The sequence below is a fragment of the Camellia sinensis genome, chromosome 6, assembly GCF_055761805.1.
Source record: "Camellia sinensis isolate YWXY chromosome 6, ASM5576180v1, whole genome shotgun sequence".
Classification (NCBI taxonomy): Eukaryota; Viridiplantae; Streptophyta; class Magnoliopsida; order Ericales; family Theaceae; genus Camellia; species Camellia sinensis.
Window position 1 is genome coordinate 102856461 of NC_138966.1, and position 18416 is coordinate 102874876.

The following is an 18416-nucleotide window of genomic DNA, read 5'->3' on the forward strand; positions in this document are numbered from 1 at the left end:
TGGAATTCTCTCTAGTTGGCAAAACTAATTGGTTGTACTGTGGGATGATTTTATTTGTACGCATTAATTCTTTTCAATTCACACACTTAATAAATAAAAAAAATTCTTAAATAATTTTATCCTAGAATAAAAATACCATAATACACTTTTCTTAATCCACTTAAACCCTAATTCTAAGACACCACAACTATTCTCAATCGCCAACATCACCTGTCTCATCTACCATCTTCACCCATCGCCTTTTTCCCCCTCCACTTGCTACCACGTTTTTCCATAAACTATACATTTCCACAAGCCCCTCATCGTGAGCCACCCTACTTTTAAGTTGACTGTGGAGGTCTATGATGGAAGGGAAAGAGCTAGAAGAAAAAATTAGACTCGGTTTGGTTTGCCTTTGGAATCATGATTTCAAGGCAAAATTTTCAAATCACTTTTCAAAATTCATAACCAAATACACAACTCAAAATTACTCAAAACTCAATTCAAAAATTAATTTCAAAACTTATAACTAAACACACAACTCAAAAAAAGAAAAAATCTTTTCAAAACTCTTTTGATGATATAGTGTTGAAGATAATTAGTGATAGGATTGTTAAATTCACTACAAAAAAAATCAAGATTTAACAGCGGCCAAAATTGCCGCTAAAAGCAGAAAAAAAGTGTCACTAAAAACTAGAAAACCTTTACCCGCGGTTGAAATAGCGATGGCCAAACCGCCGCAAGAGGCCCGTCGGCATATCCTTATAGTGACGTTTTCCTCAAACACTGGTATAGTTATTTTTATTGCGACAGCCGATGTAGTTGCAAATGTCGCTATATCTTAAATTTACCCAATACTTGCTAACTTTATAGCGACGGGTTGACTGCTACTATATCCTTGATTTTTGCGACATTTTGTGAACTGCTGCTATATTTTGACTCTATTCCATCAGTTTTACACTGTCGCTATAGCCATAGAATTCTTTGTGAATTTTATTTACAGCGACGATTATTAACTGCGGTTATAGGCTATTTCTATTATTCAATTACCAATAATATATAGCTTGAAATTTTTAATGATTTGCTATCCATTAATGGTTGTTTCTCACTTATCCCTACTCACATTATATATCTATATAAACACTATTTTATTCCAATGGCTCAATACTCAATAATTGTAAAAAGTAAAAGAGTCTGTATTTTCATAATCCTAAACTATCCAAAACACCTTAATTAAAGGGTTCATTACATAAGCCTATAATACAAAATAGACCCAATATTTCTAGTAAACTAATAGCCCACACCATAATCTAAAAGGTACAAATAAACTTGTCACATGACAATAGTACTCAAAACTATTACTTATGACGCCATTTTATAAAGACCTCCATAAAAAATGTTCAAATCGAGAAATGACGTCCATTGCTTGATGCTTTCATATTGTCTTATTTCCTGCAATAAATTGATTGGATGAGCATAAGTATCATTTTCAATTTCAAAATCTATAAAGAAAATTTAGACTACAAATAATTCTTGACAAGTTTTATTTTTTTGGTAAGTATGTGGTTTACGTATCAAAAAATAAAGATTACAATGAAGTTGAAGATCATATTTGCATATTAAGATAGATCAACCATTAAGAGAGAAACAACAGCAAATGGAAAAAAAAAAATACAGTAATGCAGAAGTGTAAGGTGGCTAAAGATTTAAGAAACAAATTTTTCTCAATTTGTGCAGTTAGTTCTTCTTGTTGTTCTTTAAGCACTGCAAGTTAATTTCTAAGATTAGATATGGGTAAAGACATCTGAAAAAACTAGAAATCCCCTAGATGTTGATTTGTGATTATGTATCAATTTAAAGCAGAATATAACAATCACAATCAAACAATCAAACAATCAAGACAAAGAGACACAACAATTTTAACGTGGAAAAAACCACAATTGGACACCTCCAACTGTGATAAAAAAACCACGGGCAACAGCCACAAGACAATCCACTAAGAAGAATTAAAGGAATTACACAGATATACTCTCAATTACCTAGCGAATCCACAACGCCTAATTGAACCAACCTTTATGTGCCTCTTCCAACCCCATCTTCACCACGGAATTGTCTTTCTGATGAGCCACTCTGGATTCCACCACAGTTTCAGGCTCGAATTCTTCAGAATACACAACTGAAGAACAACACTCTCTTTTGTAGAACAAAACACAACCTTTGATGTACTCTCTTTAGAACATGAGTTGAAGACTCAATCAAAACATCAAAGAAAAACTAGCAAAATCTCTCCAGATATAAACCTTAAGATCCAAAAATAAGATCTGAAGAAGTCCCATCAATCACTTAGTTTTGGGAGAAAACCAAGTATATATAGCGAACCAAAAGTAATCCTAATTTCAGAAGAAAACCAACTCTTTAATCAAATATGAAAATCTGGGATCGCGCGGTCCGCTCGAGCGCCCTTTTCCCCGCTCGAGCGGAGACTTCAAATTCTGTGATTTCATACAGGCTCCACGCTCTAGCGTCGGTTTTGACGCTCGAGCGTCAAATCACACCATTCAGTACTTTTTCAGGCATTACAGAGATACTGTGAGCTCGCAAACCCCGCTCGAGCGTCCTTTTCCCCGCTCGAGCGGGAAGGCCAAAACTGGAAAAACTGGAAAAATATAACATGATCGGACAGGCAACTTTGAATGCATTTTTTCATTTTGCTTCGGGCCGCGAGCTGACCGGGCAGCTCGACCCCCGTAATAATCAGCGAAGTGGCAATCTTGAAAATATTTGCATCACAAACTTCTCTGAAAGGCTCAATTCGGGTTGGATTCGCATCTAAACACTCATAGCCTCGCTGAAATAAATGTGCGAAAATAAATACAACTGAAAGGAGTTTTGTCAAACGGGATTGCCAAGAAATAAAACCTAACAACATCTAAAGGGCTTAGAACATGTAAGCAAGCAACTAACAATTATTCATGTCTAGGAAATTATTTCTAAATATGTGCCCACCTCGCCTCTGTTATTACTCCTAAGTATAGAGCTCTGATGAAGAACACATTCCACAAGGTTTTTTAAGTTTGGATCTTGCTTTCAGCTTCTGTTTTCCCAAGTGGTCTTTCGCCTATTGGTAATCACTAATAGCCTCCTTGCCTCACCTTATTCTCAATCTCTCATAGTCAGCGTATCACTCAAGAAAAGGATTATATTATGAAAGAACAACGGTTTTGAAAATGGACTTTTATTCATATACTATAAACATAAACATTACAATTGAAAGACTCTTACAACGGATGTTCTTTTTTTTTTTGTAAATGAAAAGAAGTTATTACTCATGCTATATGTAATACTCTCTATTTTTCAATGTGCCCTTGAACATAAGACTCTCCTTCCTTATATATCCTATGGGTAGACTCCAAAGCTTGGATGTTAAACATATCCGAATAAAATATAAGATGCCAACAAGTTGGCATTTGGACTGAATCAGCCAATAAAGCCAAACATTAGTAACAACCACTAAATCAAGCAACCAATAATAGCATCCAAGGGTCTATTTTTCAATTGTATATTACAGTTTGATCCATTGCTGATATTCAAATTTGTTCGATTGCCCAATTCTCTATTTCACTGGTTTATTTGGTATTTTTGTAGTTGTCAGTAAAGGAAGCAAAGCAGAAAGTCAACCTATCAAATCCCAATTTTTTCCAAACCAACTAACATTTTATTGGTAGAGAAGTCATTAACATTGGTTCTAAATTTCTGTCAATGTATGTGTATTGTAATGATGACTTACCCCGATTAAAAGGTTGCATTTCATGACTCCCAAAAGAGGATCTCTGATGTGTTTGTGGAGAAGCCTGGTCTGGAATGCCATTAGATCCATCTGTCACCTAATTTATACGACAAAGTTTACATGAGTATGCATAAATTTAGAAAAGGATAACATATGATAAATACATCATTTAGATAAATGTGTTATATGTAGTTATACTTGCAAACCACTAGAACACTGTCTCTGTCTCATCAAAAATGCTACTTGCTCTTTTAAAGAGTTTATTATAGCATCTTGAGCTTGCAACTGAATACCTTGAGTTTGCAATTGATCACTTTTGCAACATTTTGTGAACTGCTGCCGGCTGCCACAAATAACAAGTAAGAAGGAATTATAAGCAAAGATAAGCCTCTAATTTATCCAAACCAAAGAACATAACTGGCTTACAAATGTTGGTCAATCTATTTAGGAAACTATATTGTAAGCTTGCAAAGATTTCTAAAGCCTAAATTATTATTTTTTTAATATCATTCATAAGGTACATAAGTGATGGGAGAAATTGCTCTACTCAGCGGGTTAGAAAATCTAGGATAATAATAACAATTAAATTGAAAATGATCAAGCACAATAAACTCATTTTAATTTTTTCCCCCATTTTGTAATCACCCAACTGGCACAAGAAAATTAGAAATGATCCAACCCACTCTTACCATCAGCATGATTGGTGTATCCATAAGAATTTGAGCTAAGGAGATCAAACAAAACCCCATAAAGACCAAATGTGAAACAAAGTTGAACCTTGGAACCAGAAATGAGACCAAATGTCAAGCGAATTTCACACAGTGGCTGCTCTTAGCTCTGATCCAACCCACGTGTGTCACAATTAAATGTTAAAGCAATTACTAGATCCACATGATATTTTCGACATACTTCCAAAAAAGACAGTTTTCTACAAGTTAAAAGCAATATAAATGATCAATACCAGTGTCTATGTTCATCTCATTCCCCAATATCGCCATACTATGAAAAGGACTCAAGTTCTAAAACCAAATACTATTAGTCACTTCAAAATTCTCAGTTATTTGTAATTAGTTGCTAACCAGGAAACTCTTGCTAAAAATGATTCCAGAAACAGTTGGAAACATTAGACACTAATGCCTTGTAGGTGACTACAAATAAAAAAAAAAAAAAATTTCTTTATCAACAAATTTCAAGAAATAGTTGGTCCACTTGCCAAGAATAAAAAACTAAACACTTGTCATTTGTTCAAGTACATATGCTAAAACAACAAAAGACAAAAATTCTATGCAATTACAGGAATAGTTTTTTTTTTTTCTTAGAGAACTTCCTGCGGAAGGATGAGAGAATATTAAAATATCTATGCAATGAAGAATTGCACATGGCATTGCTCAAAAGCCTGTTTGTTGTTTATGACTTAATAACTTCCACCTTTGGTGTAAGCTTTCCTATATTCAGAAAATGCTAAAAGAAAATCAGTGCTTTAATAAAAGATTAATTAGCTCATTTTTGGGCTTCTGTTGTCCATTTTTTTCTTTTTTCTTATTTCAGTAAAGTTAGATGAACTTGACTGTAACCTAAAAGTTTGTACATTGGATAGATTTAACTCCTAAAATGTTAAATCCAATGGAAAAACTTCACAGTAGCAAGAATGAAACAAATGCTAGAATAGAAGTTGTCCCTAACTAGATTTAACTCCTAAAATGTGAAATCCAACGCAAACTGCAATGTGGAGCAATCAAATTCATGCCTCTGAGGGTGTTTAGGTGGAAATGTAGAGCTCTGAGTGTGTTCTATTCTGGGTTTTGGGGCTGCAACCTGATCTCCAATTGACCTATGATGGTGGCAACTCTATTTTATTTCCCTATTTTGTGGTGGCTGCTGTTGGGTTTTGGGGCTGCAACCTGTTTTTTGGTTGCAACCAGGACATGAAAAGTAATGATCAAATAAATCAATACATTTTTTTAGTACTTCCTAGTTTAAAAACTCAGCCATAGAATAGAGTGAGACTTCACAAAGCATGCAATTTTGTTTCTAGAAGCTATATATAATGGGAGGAAAAAAGTTCTAAAACTCACCTCTCTCTATGGAAAACAAAAGGCTTAAAATGAAATCCAATTGAAGGTTAAGCTGGACTTTTTCGCATCTAACCAATGAAATTAAAGTCATTTTTGCTGATCTTCCCTAAGACAAGTGTGACCTTAACTATGTTACTTGGCTACCTAGAACTACTTTATTGTGCATCTAACCAATGAAAGTAAAGTCATTTTGGGTTTGTATGATGGTTGCTAAACTAGTAAAAGGGTGAAGTGTTTTAAAGTTCTTCGTTATTTGTGTATTTGGATTCAACAAAAAAGGGCCATAATTCAGTGTTGAATTTTCTCTAATCACATTATTAGGCCAAGAAAACTATACAAGTGTACAAGCATTAAAATAATGGACATCAATTTTCTCAAAAATAAATAAATAAATAAATAAATAAATATAAAAACCAAAACAAAATGAAATATAACAATAAAGAAAAAGCTTGTTGTGGCATTTTATCAAACGCATACAGGACACATGAATGTGTGTAGCATCAACAACTAAAATACAAAAATTCAAAAACCCACATTTAAACCAACCAAATTGTAACATTCCAACAACAACTTAGTAACAATAAAACTTAATCATCACACCATGATCTTCACATTCCAATTCCCAATACTGAATTGTTAATTATAGTAACAGAAATCACTACACAAAACACCAAACACAACCATATAAATCATAATAGTGGCTTGAAAGCAATTTTGTGTTTGTATTAATGCCAATGATCCTAAAAAGGGAGTTTTAACAACTAATATACAGAATCCAACAAACCCACATCTAAACCAACCTAATTGTAACAGTCCAACACCAACTTAGTAACAATAAAACTTAATCATCACACTGTGATCTTCACATTCCAATTCTCAATAATGAATTGTTAATTAAAGTAAACAAAGCATATTGTGGGCATGAATAATCAGGGAGATCATATAGAATGATGAGAAAATTACCATGAAAGACGACAAAAGAAAGAGAATATGTGCTTGTTAGTGTACAGGTCAACGTGAAGATGATTAAAATTTTTCGAACTAGTTTAGAAGCCATTGATTATGGTAAAAGGAACACAAAAACCAAAGAAAACCCAAGATTTTAACATGAAATCATAGTGAAAATTTATGGTTTTTGTGGTTCCTGGAAGACTGGGAGTTTTATGAATTATGAGTTGGGTTTATTTTGAAGCATACATGAGAAACAATGATGGAGGATGAAATATATAGATTATTAATTTATGGATTTGGTTGGTATGTTGGTACATGATGAAAGTGACTAGAGAGAGAGAGAGAGAGAGCCAATTGACCTGAAATCAGGAATCGTTAATGCATCGGTTGATACACCGATGGAGGATGAACCGTTGATACAGTAGTCGATACACCGGTGGGCTGTAGCTTGTGAAATCAGGAAGCCTCTGTGACTTCTTGGTGCTACTTTGTAAAAGTATAGATAGACTAGGGCACAAGAAGTATAGATAGATCGACTTAGAGTTGAACCCTTTTTTTTGGACTGAAATTTTGAGCGCTAAATTAGAACTTTTTTGGCGCCTTATTTGTTTGACCTATTGTAGCGGTTGAGTTGTAAACATAGCTAAAAAATACGTATAGCAACAGTTTAGAATATAAATGTGACTAAAAACTTGAGTTTTAATTGCGGTTAAAGACCGTCACAATAACCACTTTATAGCTGCATTTTTTTAGGTGCTGCTATAAAAAAAACACTACTATAGCTGATTTTCTCGTAGTGATTATTTTTATAAAAAATCTATAAAAAAAATAATTTCTATATTTAAAAAATATCTAAAACAAATATAATTTTTTTTTTCAAATAACAAGTTGCAATTGCAAAAATAAATAAATAAATAAAAATAATAAAAAAATTGAATTGTTCCAATCAACCGGCCAGATGTCCAGGAGGATGTCTGGACAGACGACCAGGTAGACCCAATCCGCTTCAAAATTCAAAAAATTCCTTTTGAAACTCATCACCAAAAAAATTTTCAATTACTCAAAACTCAACTCACAATTCCACATTCAAATCACAACACCAAAAAAAGAATTACAATTCCAAAACTAAACCAAACTGAGCCTTAGATTTTAAAATTAAAGATGATAGTATTATTAAAATAAAGAAATGTGTACTGAGATTTTTTTTTTTCATGTGTACGCCGAAACTGTATTCATTAAGTGCGTGGACGGAGAAGAATTGGTGTGTGAAAATAAAATTACGGTATTGTTGGATTTCATTGAGCCCACCACATGACTTACCTCAATGTTTGGAATCGTTTCTTGTGACTTTTTGAATAGATTATTCATTTAATAAATCAAATTGATTAGACAGTTACAATTATATGATCAATTATATTTGTTATAAAAAATTGACAGAAAAGTATAATTTGTAGAATAGAACATACATTATTATGAGGCTCTTTCTTGTATTCATATAGTTATTTATATTGAGATAGCAGGTAGTATTAAGATTTTTTTATATAGTTGATGATTCAATTTGATATAATTTTTTTTATATAAAAAAATAATCTCTTGCTGTTTATGCCTACCAAACATTTGAATATATGTTTCCTGGCCAAAAATTTTAATTTGGCAACATCACCAAATGCCACCTAAAAAAAAATTTCACATTTTTTTTTTTGTTTTGTTTTGTTTTTGTTTTTGTTGAGAATATTATAAATCATTTTTAACTTATAAATTGACGGTTCTGGGTTAATTAATAACAAGAGTGCGACCTTTACTTTTTCATAATTTCCCTATTAATTGCCAAAGGCTTAGCACTATTCCATGTTTGGCTATTCCTGAAATAAATGCTACAACAAACCAATTTTTGTTGCCCAGTTGCATAAACTCACAAAAGATCTCATCTCTAACTAGGTAGATTAAGAAAGAGCATTTTAACTCCTACTTTCTCGAGATTTACTTCTAATGCCTCTTTCTTTTTTCATTTTTTTTTTTCAAAAATTTTCTTGAATGAGAGATTTGAAAGTGGAGAAGGATCTCAAATATGGAAACGAAATTAACAAGACAGATAATCTTAATTAGCATTTGTATCGTTCTATGTTTTATGGCCACTCTTTATACTTGGAGGGTGAGAAGACCCAACTTCAAAATCCAAGCAGTGAATTTGGGAGGTTGGCTGGTTGCTGAAAGATGGATCAAACCTTCTCTCTTTGATGGCATCCCCAACAAAGATTTCTTGGTTTGTAAACATATACTTATTACATATGTAAACACATATTATATATTTGCTCATATTTGCTTTAACGATAAGTTTAGGAACACATAACACATGAATTGTTAGAATTTTATTAGATTTGTTTGTGAAATTCTTGTCCATTTATATATTTTGTGTTTGATTACGAAATGTTTGTCACAAAATAATCTGTAAAACAAAAAATGAAAAATGAAACACAACCAGACATGCCCTTAATTTTTCAAACAAGCATTTCAGAAAGCTCACTGCATTCATCTTTGATGAGCATGCACTTTTTGGTGAAAATTTTCTGCTTTTGTGGCAATACTGTGAGTTCTCTTCACTTTTCAATCTAATTTTGGGAAATTTCATTTAGGATGGGACTAGCCTGCATTTAAAATCAGCAACAGTTGGAAAATACCTTTGCGCCGAATGGGGTGGAAGATCAATCATAGTAGCTAACCGGACTTATGCTACAATCTGGGAAACATTTAAAGTAAAAACCAATTATCCATTTCAATATATGATCATTCTCTATTTTCATCAGCATAATAACTTGTTTATCTGTTTTTGTTTTTTTGTTTTGTGAAGTTGTGGAGGATCAATGAGACCAGCTTTCAGTTTAGAGTGTACAACAAACAGTTCATGGGACTTGACACTGCTGGAAATGGGATTGATTTAGTTGCTGTTACGGACATGCCCGGCGGCAGATCAGAAACGTTTCAGATTGTTCGAAATTCTGATGATTTAAACCGCATTCGGATCAAAGCCTCCAATGGTTTCTTCTTACAGGTTCTGCTGTGTCATTTATTTATTTTTTTAAATGAAAAAAACTCTATTAATGCACAGAATTTATATAGAAAAAATGACAAGATTGATGTGGCATTATTTTTTGTTTTAAAAAAGTTCAATGACATACGACATGGAAACAGTTATATCAACATACGAAAGAGTCTTATAATAACAAATAAATAAATAATTTTTGAAAAATGTGGATGAATATTAAACTCTTAACTTCTCAGTTGAGAGTATACCAGAATAGTCAACTAAATTAACTTAAATAGAAAATAATATAACTTTTGTTACCTTCTTTTATTTATTTATCTTTTCTCTCTCTATTTTTTTTCCCGACAAATTGAAGATTTCAACACAACTTTAATGAGTTAAAATAGAGAAGGGAAGAAGCCAACATAACAATTATTTTTTAGCATTACTCATTTGGAGGAATAATAATGTAATGTATGACCATTAAAATGCCGTTTAGATTATGGGTTTATAGGTAAAGACTGCAGATCTTGTGACAGCTGATTCTAAAGGAAATGGTAGTTGGGGAGATGATGATCCATCTGTTTTCATAATGTGGGTAAGTGGGAGATTCGATGGAGAGTATCAAGTGACAAATGGTTATGGTCCAACCAAGGCACCACAAGTTATGAGGGTAAGATGTTTCACCGTAGAAATTATTATTCCTTTTTTTTTTTTTTTTTTGAACTAATTATTATTCACTTTTTCACAAATTGATTGAATTTGAATGAATACACTACTCTGGCACACGATTCTTGTTAAGATAATTGTATGGAGAGAGAAGAGAAAAGAGAATCTCTATATATTAAATAATGGGCGAATTATACTAACGGTTCTTATAGTTTGGATCTTATGTCATTTTAATCCCAAACTTTTTAATTGTGACATATTTGATCATGAATTTTGAATCTTATTTCAAATAAGGACAATTGAAGATACCATTGCTCAATTTTAAGGGCAAAGTCATTGATTTGATAAAATATAAACTAATTTAACAAAAATAAATGTCAAAAAAATATTTTTAAATTTTTAAAAATTATTTCTACCCACTAAAGATAAACTCGTTTTTAACATAGAAACCTATTTAAGGTTCAAAGAGAGAGAACTAAGAGCGAACATAAGCAGGGGAAAAAAAAAAAGATTACGAGTAAAAAAAAATATAAAAAAGATAGTTGGGGTAGAAATAAACTAGCAGATAGAGGAAGAAATCACCACGAAGTGATACTGAAAGAAAACTATGGCAGCAGAATGAATTGAGTATCGACAGGTAGCCAAGGTAAGACTGCCGCCCGCTGGTAAAACGAAATTAATAGATACATAACTTTAACTCTGATACTATGTTAAGATAATTGTATGGAAAGAGAAGAGAAAAGAGAATCTCTATATATTGAATAATATATTATTGTTATATTGTGTATTGAACTATTAAAAGGGGTGGCATATACACAGGTAAAGTAAGAATGGGCACAAGAATAAAGAAACTATAGAAATATGACAACCTAACAAATATAAGAAATAATATATTCCAAATATTATTTAACGATTCTATCCTATCAATTATTTCTACATTAGGACAGAGAGATAGAGAGATCTGGCCCCAGAGAACACCTGCCCTCACTCCCCCACGACCTTCATTATATTAAAATAAAATAAATAGTACACTCAATTTGTTTAATTAGAAAATATTTTCTAAAAAGATCACAATTTTTAGCATTTGATATGACGAAATGGAAAACAATTACTGTATTGATCAAAAACGAGTTTATTTGAAAATAAATAAATAAATAAAATTGAGGAATTTGATATATGTATGTGTCTCAGGAGCACTGGAGTACATATATAGTTGAAGAAGACTTCAAGTTTGTGTCAAAAAATGGAATAAATGCAGTGAGAATACCAGTTGGGTGGTGGATAGCCAGTGGCCCAACACCTCCACAGCCTTATGTCGGTGGATCTTTACAATACTTGGACCATGCCTTCTTATGGGCACAGTATGTTTTTTATTTTATTTTTTTGTTGTTCTTTCTTGTTTTTAATAAGGGCAAAAATAAGACTTGGTTTAGATTTATTACAGGGTACGTATAAACTTCACTAAATAATTTGGATTATACATTATTTTTCTAAATAAATTTATGTACATAAATTTTGGGCCAATCGGTATTATTATTTTAATAGAAGGGGCAGACATGACTCACGTATTAAGTTATTGAGGTTATCACCAAAGACTCACTAGAAATTTTTTTAAAAATTTTATTGTCAAAAGTTTCAACTTTTTTAAAAATTTAATTAAATAAAATCTCATTTTGATATTTAATCCGAGCTTTCTATAAACCTTTGGGTCGCTAGTGTAAAGGGGAAAGGGGGAGGCACAACTTTTAAATGGCCTGATTTTTAATGTTATGTTTGGATCATGGGTTTAGAGAGATATGAAAAGCAAAGGAAAATGAAGAAAACATAGAGAGATATCGTGGGTTTACAGATATTTCATTTATTTTGCCCTCCTCTTCTTCCTTTCTTTCCCTTTCTCTATCCAATTCTTTATTCAAATAATCCAAACACAACTAAAGGTCCACATGATGAAACCTTAATATTGGGTTTGGATCATTAATTTGATAAGATTCTCGAGAGGAAAAGGAAAATGAGAAAGAAATAAATATATATATTCATTCACATTTGCCTTATACTTTTTTTTTCTTTCTAAATTACTATCTAAATTTATAATTCAAACACAACTTAAAAGCGCTATAGTTGTTTAGTATTTCCGTCTAGTAGTTCTAAATAGTCGAATTTGAAAGACAACTGTTTTTTTATTTCTTTTGGTGATAAAAATTAAATTTATACTGTTATAATTGAGATATAGTTTGTCAAATAATTATAAATGTGCCATGCGAAGATAAATCAAGTGAAAATCAATTTGATGAAAATAAATTAAGATAAATTAAATGTAAAGATAAAATTTACCCACAAGCACAAGTCCATTTATATGTAATTTATAAATTTGACTTAAATTAATCAATTGAAGCATTCTAAAATAATAATGGTTGAAAGGTGGATAATAATAAAAATAGCACTTAAAATACTAACTTTTTACTATTTTAGCATTGTAAATATTATACACTGCTTGAGCAGCTTGTAAAATAATAATGGTTGAAAGGTGGATAATAATAAAAATAGCACTTAAAATACTAACTTTTTACTATTTTAGCATTGTAAATATTATACACTGCTTGAGCAGCTTGTAAAAAAAATAAAAAAAATAATAATAATAATAAACAAATAAATAAAGATAAAATGCACTTCTATTGTATAAAATAACACAAAAAACTATTACACAATTAGAGATTCTTTTATATAGATGTCATTTACAAATTAAAAAAAGGAAAAAAAATATGTTTTAGTTTGATGTTCTTCTTTCAGAAAATATGGACTTAAGGTTATCATTGATCTACAAGCTGCACCAGGTTCTCAAAATGGATTCGAGCATAGCTCTACCAGGGATGGGTCTCAAGAATGGGGACAATCTGACCAAAATATACAAGAGACAGTTGCAATTATAGACTTCTTAACTGCCAGGTACAAATATGTATACCTCTATTATTTTATTTTGAGAGTTTGTGTCAGACTGTTTGATGGAACTTTTATTTACAACTTATTAGTCAAAAATAACTTAAATAAGCACACACAAAAAAAAAATGTTGATTATCTGAAGACTGAGGTAACGGTACTTTTAGTTTCTGTTTTCTGATTATCAACTTTTATTTATGATAAGCTGCATTAAATAGGCCCCTTCTTGTAATAATCTATCGACCTAGATTTAAAGTAGAACGACAACGAAACCATTATAGGGAGTGTAATTTAAAAATAAAAATAAAAAATATGTGATGCTTTGTTGTCATTTTATTTCATTTTTCAATTTCAACCATTATATTAAGGACTTTGCTCACGTACCTTATTATTGAAAAAGAACATAGCAAGATCCTTGTATTGCACTTTGGAACCATCAGGATAGCAGTAAATAGTGTAGTTAATGATATATACAAAAAAATATATATAAAAAATGATGTGACAGATTTGTGAATTTATAACTTCAAAACAAGAAATCCATCAAATTAAAAAAGCATTTTGATAATTTTTTTTTTGTTAATTCTGTATAAAAGTTATGGAAGAATACCACTTTCATGTAGAAATAATTTATCTCTCACTTGTAGTTTATGATTAAAAAAAAAAATCTAATTTGCACAAAATTCATTCACAAAACCTAACACTGCCCTTAACACATAATATATGGGATGTATTAAACATGTAGTCCCATTCTAACATGAAAGGGTTATGATCAGATTTTGTAAATATAGAAGTGATTTTTGATTGTTATATACTCACATAGGTATGCTGATAATCCAAGCCTCTATGCGGTCGAACTGTTGAATGAGCCTCTCTCACCTAAAGCATCTCTAGATAGCCTAATCAAGTACTATAAAGCTGGTTATGAAGCTGTTAGAAAACACTCCAAAACGACTTATGTAATTCTGGCAAACCGGTTTGGACCGGCCGATCCAAAGGAGTTCTTTCCTCTTGCTAGTGGCTTAGATGACAAAGTGGTGATTGATGTACATTACTACAACAACTTCAATTATACATTCTATGGTATGAATGTCAAACAAAACATTGACTTCATCTACAGCTATCGATCATCACAGTTGAGTGAAGTCACTACATCAGATGGGCCTCTCACTTTTGTTGGTATGTTCCAAATTTTTGTTTTTAGGGTGGGGCTTGGTGCAATGATAAGGTTGTTTTCATTGCAACCTAGGCGTTATGTGTTCAAATCATAAAATAAAATAAATAAAATCTCTTCACATAAATCAGGTTGCAAATGAATCGATTGTTAATAAACAAACTCAATTCATTTGCTAAATGAACGAGCTTGAATTAATTTTAAAGCTTGTTTAGTAGTTGACTAGATGTTAAATAGACCAAAATTTGGCTCAAATAGGCTCATGAACACAATATTATATAAATTAACCTTTATTTTTAATAATTTATCAAAAAAATATTTTCATTAATTTATTTTATTTTACTTTTTCTTTATGTTTGGTGTTTTTACAAATTTATATGTATGAAACTTATATTTCATTCATAATTTTGTTTTTTTCTCTTATGCTGTGTTTGGTTTTGGGGATTTGAGGAGAGATTTAGAAAGGGAAAGAGAAAAGTTAGGTGAAATATGAATAAAATATACCTACATTTCACATAGTTTCACACACCTTTTCCATTTCCCTTTCCAAATCCCTCTCTAAATCCTCCAACAAAACACAACATTAATGTGGATATTAATTTAAGTATGATTATTCATTTCAAACTTGAGCTTGAGCTAGGCTCCCGTTTGTGTTTGATTTAACTTGGGAAAAGCTCTTGTTTCTTAAATATTGGACAAATCTAATTCTTACTTGACTAATTTTTATCGAATCGAATTCAAACATCACAGAGTTCAACTTGTCTTAAATCATTTAAAACTCCTTTACACACACAAAAAAATAAGATTGCATACATATGATTTTTTCCTGCAGTGGCGGGAGTCTTATTCACTATCACTGCCTTTTACTTAATTTTTGCAATTTATGTGAATTGAACTCTTCTTTTCTTTTTTTTCTTTTGTTTTTATTTATCATTTTCTAAAAAAATATTGAACCCGGTTTGAATTGGCAGGGGAATGGGCAGGGGAATGGGCTCATTTTCTCTCCGTAAACAAAGAAGATTACCAAAAGTATGCAGAGGCCCAATTAGAGGTTTATGGTCGGGCTACGTTTGGGTGGGCTTACTGGACTCTGAAGAATGTGAACAAGGCTTGGAGTTTAGAATGGATGATCAAGAATGGTTACATCAAGCTATAATCCAGTTTCCTATCTTTAAAAATATATAAATTTAAAAAAAATAAAAATAAAATATGCTTTAATCAATTTTGTGGTGCTTGTTAAGGAAAATTAGAAAGACCCCGAACTTGGGTCAAGAAAAATATATCCAAAAAATAAATGGATGGTTGAGATTTAATTTTGTATTGTGATATCCACTCATAAATTGAATCTCAACCATAGATTAATAATTCTAAGTCCAACTATGAATTTATAGTATAACTGACTTGTTAATCTCTTTTATCCCAGTTGTGAACATTTTTACCTCTTTAGTTTTCTCTATTCAAATGGCCAATAAGCTTTCCAATGAAAGAAGATCATACAATTTTACTCATGATTCCATTTAGAACTAAGCAATCACAAAATTGTGTGTGTGTGTGTTTTTCCAGCTAGACAAAATGTGTTTGATTTCACTGTTTCCGTTTCATTGAAAAATATTGGAAATGATGCTTTTAAATTTTACTTTTTGATTGTTAATTTAGGTAAATTACACTATTGGTTCCTTTAATTTGAGTAAAGTTTTATTTTGTTTCTTCTAGTTTCAATTTAAGCAATTTAAACCATATACTTTCAATTTTATTACAATGTGATCCTTTCATCATTCATTGGTAATATTTTGAAAGGAAAAAAATCACTTTCAAAATTAGAGTGATCAATGTAAAATTTAAAAGAAACTATAATTACATTAGCTGTTTGAATTTTATTTTGATCTCTCTAAGTTTGCAAGTGATCTTTTCCCATTTCAAATTTTTACACCAGGGACCATATTGCAACAAAATTAAAAATATAAGGATTAAATTATTCATTAGAATGACAGAAATTAAAGTTACACTTCTCTAAATAACATATACTAATGACATAATTGAACTTATTAATTTTCTACTTATAGAAAAATATTCAATTGTGTTCATTATTGTTGGTTGAAACTGACTGTGAAGTCCTTTCTTTCTGCGGCTGCCCTTCATGAAGATGAAGAAGAAGTGGGAAGAAATGGAAGGTTGAAAGTGGAAAGTAAAGGGCTTTTAGATCAAGTTTGGCAACTCTTAAAAAATTTAAAAAGTCAAAAAGTCACTATCCTATTTAAATCATATCATCTTATTTAAGTCACATCACCTCTCTAACACATCACTTCAAATCCAACCTAAACCTAACTCATATTTCATAAAAAAAACAAAAAATACACTTATTTAATCTTTTCAAACTTGACCTAAGTCTTTTCCATGTTTTAATTGTAGCCACTGATGACGTGTTTTTGTACCTTTTTAACCCCATGACAAAAGAGACCAAGGGACATACTCAAGTGGAGAGGACTACCCCATGACACAAGCAGGGTGGAGCCTTTCTGCGACATATATGATTGTGTTTTTTATTTATTATTTATTTATTGGTCTATTCCCATGTCGTTGGCAAACACCAATTAATTCATTTCAAACTCTACTCGAGTATTGTCTACGCGGAGTTTTAAAATAACCACCCAACGAAAAACTTTATGAGTAACATATTTTCATTCATTTTTATTGGGCAGTTAAGAAAGAAAAAATAATCAATTTAAAATAAGTTTGGAGTAACTTTTTATTTATTATTGTTTTTTATTTTTTATTTTTTGAGACTGTAGAGGAATAAAAATTAATCCATGTAAAGTAAGATCACTCAATACCTACATAGAATAAGGATTAAAGTAATAAAATAAATAATTTCCAATGCAACTTGTCAACTTGCTAACTTGCTCTAACATACATATATCAGACGAGTTTTGAACTATACAAGTGACTTATTTTATAATTATGTCAAATTTTTGGGGCTTATTATATTTTATTCAAATCTCAAGAGAAATTAATATAATTTACTTCTCTTTTTTTTTTAATCATTGGGATTTATTTTTAGATATAATATTTTGAGATTTTGGAAGAAAAACAATACGTGGCTTCAAATAGGGGGTGTTTTGAGAAGTTGGTAAAAAGTTGACTTTTGACTTTTTACCAAGCTTTTTAGCTTTTTGGAAAGCGATTTGGGAAGTTGGTAAAAAGCTGACTTTTGACTTTTTAGTTTAATATTTGTTTAAAATGTCAAATCAAATTAAAATGACCAAAATATCCTTACCCAACATAAGAAATTTATTTTTTTATTTTTTTGTCATAGGCCCCAATTTGTAATTTCACACTTGCGTTTTTATAACTTCCCAAACTAATTTTGTTGCGTTTTTGGCCACTTGCATTTTTGGACCTTGGATAAAAAAGTGATTTTTTTCGAAAGTTCCCAAAACGGCACTAGGGTGTTAAAGACATTGGGTTGTTTTGGGAAGTTGGTTAAAAAATATTTTTTAAACTTTTTTTTTGACTTTTTTTTAAAAAATATGTAAAAAAATAGAGAAGTAATATGATTTAAAATAAGTTAAAAGTTAAAATTTGACTTTCAACCAAATTTCATAGCTTAGGCCTTGAGCGAGTCTTATCATATCTTAGATTTGAGTCTTCATATTTTATATTGTCAAATATATGACATTAGCAAGCGATTGAACATAATTCAAAAAATCTCAATTCTAAATTAAAATAAAAAAATTAAAAATAAAATAAAACAAGTCGGTATGAGAAAATTATCATGATTAATGGAGATATTATGGTTGTGGGTGTATGATATTTTTTGAAGTCTGGTTT

The 18416-nt window shown here is 31.0% G+C and overlaps 1 protein-coding gene and 1 long non-coding RNA gene across 5 annotated transcripts; one reads left to right on the forward strand and one right to left on the reverse strand.

Moving 5' to 3' along the window:
• Positions 1–1144: 1144 nt before the first annotated feature.
• Positions 1145–8444, reverse strand: LOC114306524 (uncharacterized). Of its 2 annotated transcripts, none has more exons than XR_003644719.2 (4): positions 7152–8444; positions 3965–4109; positions 3767–3863; positions 1145–1431 (listed from the first exon to the last, which is right to left on the reverse strand). It is a non-coding gene; the product is annotated as an uncharacterized LOC114306524 (long non-coding RNA). The 2 variants fall into 2 exon arrangements; XR_003644721.2 differs by having other exon boundaries at positions 4060–4109; positions 7152–7704.
• An 85-nt stretch (positions 8445–8529) lies between these two features.
• On the forward strand, positions 8530–16338 carry LOC114306523 (putative glucan 1,3-beta-glucosidase A). 3 transcript variants are annotated; one of them, XM_028251785.2, is made up of 8 exons: positions 8532–9055; positions 9426–9545; positions 9641–9841; positions 10329–10487; positions 11675–11844; positions 13271–13426; positions 14238–14593; positions 15560–16334. In XM_028251785.2, the coding sequence occupies exons 1-8, from the start codon at positions 8861–8863 to the stop codon at positions 15742–15744; spliced, it is 1542 nt and encodes a 513-aa protein (XP_028107586.2). In that variant the 5' UTR covers positions 8532–8860; the 3' UTR covers positions 15745–16334. The 3 variants fall into 3 exon arrangements, with proteins under 3 accessions (XP_028107587.2, XP_082730465.1, XP_028107586.2); XM_028251786.2 differs by lacking the exon at positions 9426–9545 and having other exon boundaries at positions 8530–9055; positions 15560–16338; XM_082874339.1 differs by lacking the exon at positions 10329–10487 and having other exon boundaries at positions 8531–9055; positions 15560–16337.
• The last annotated feature ends 2078 nt before the right edge of the window (positions 16339–18416 follow it).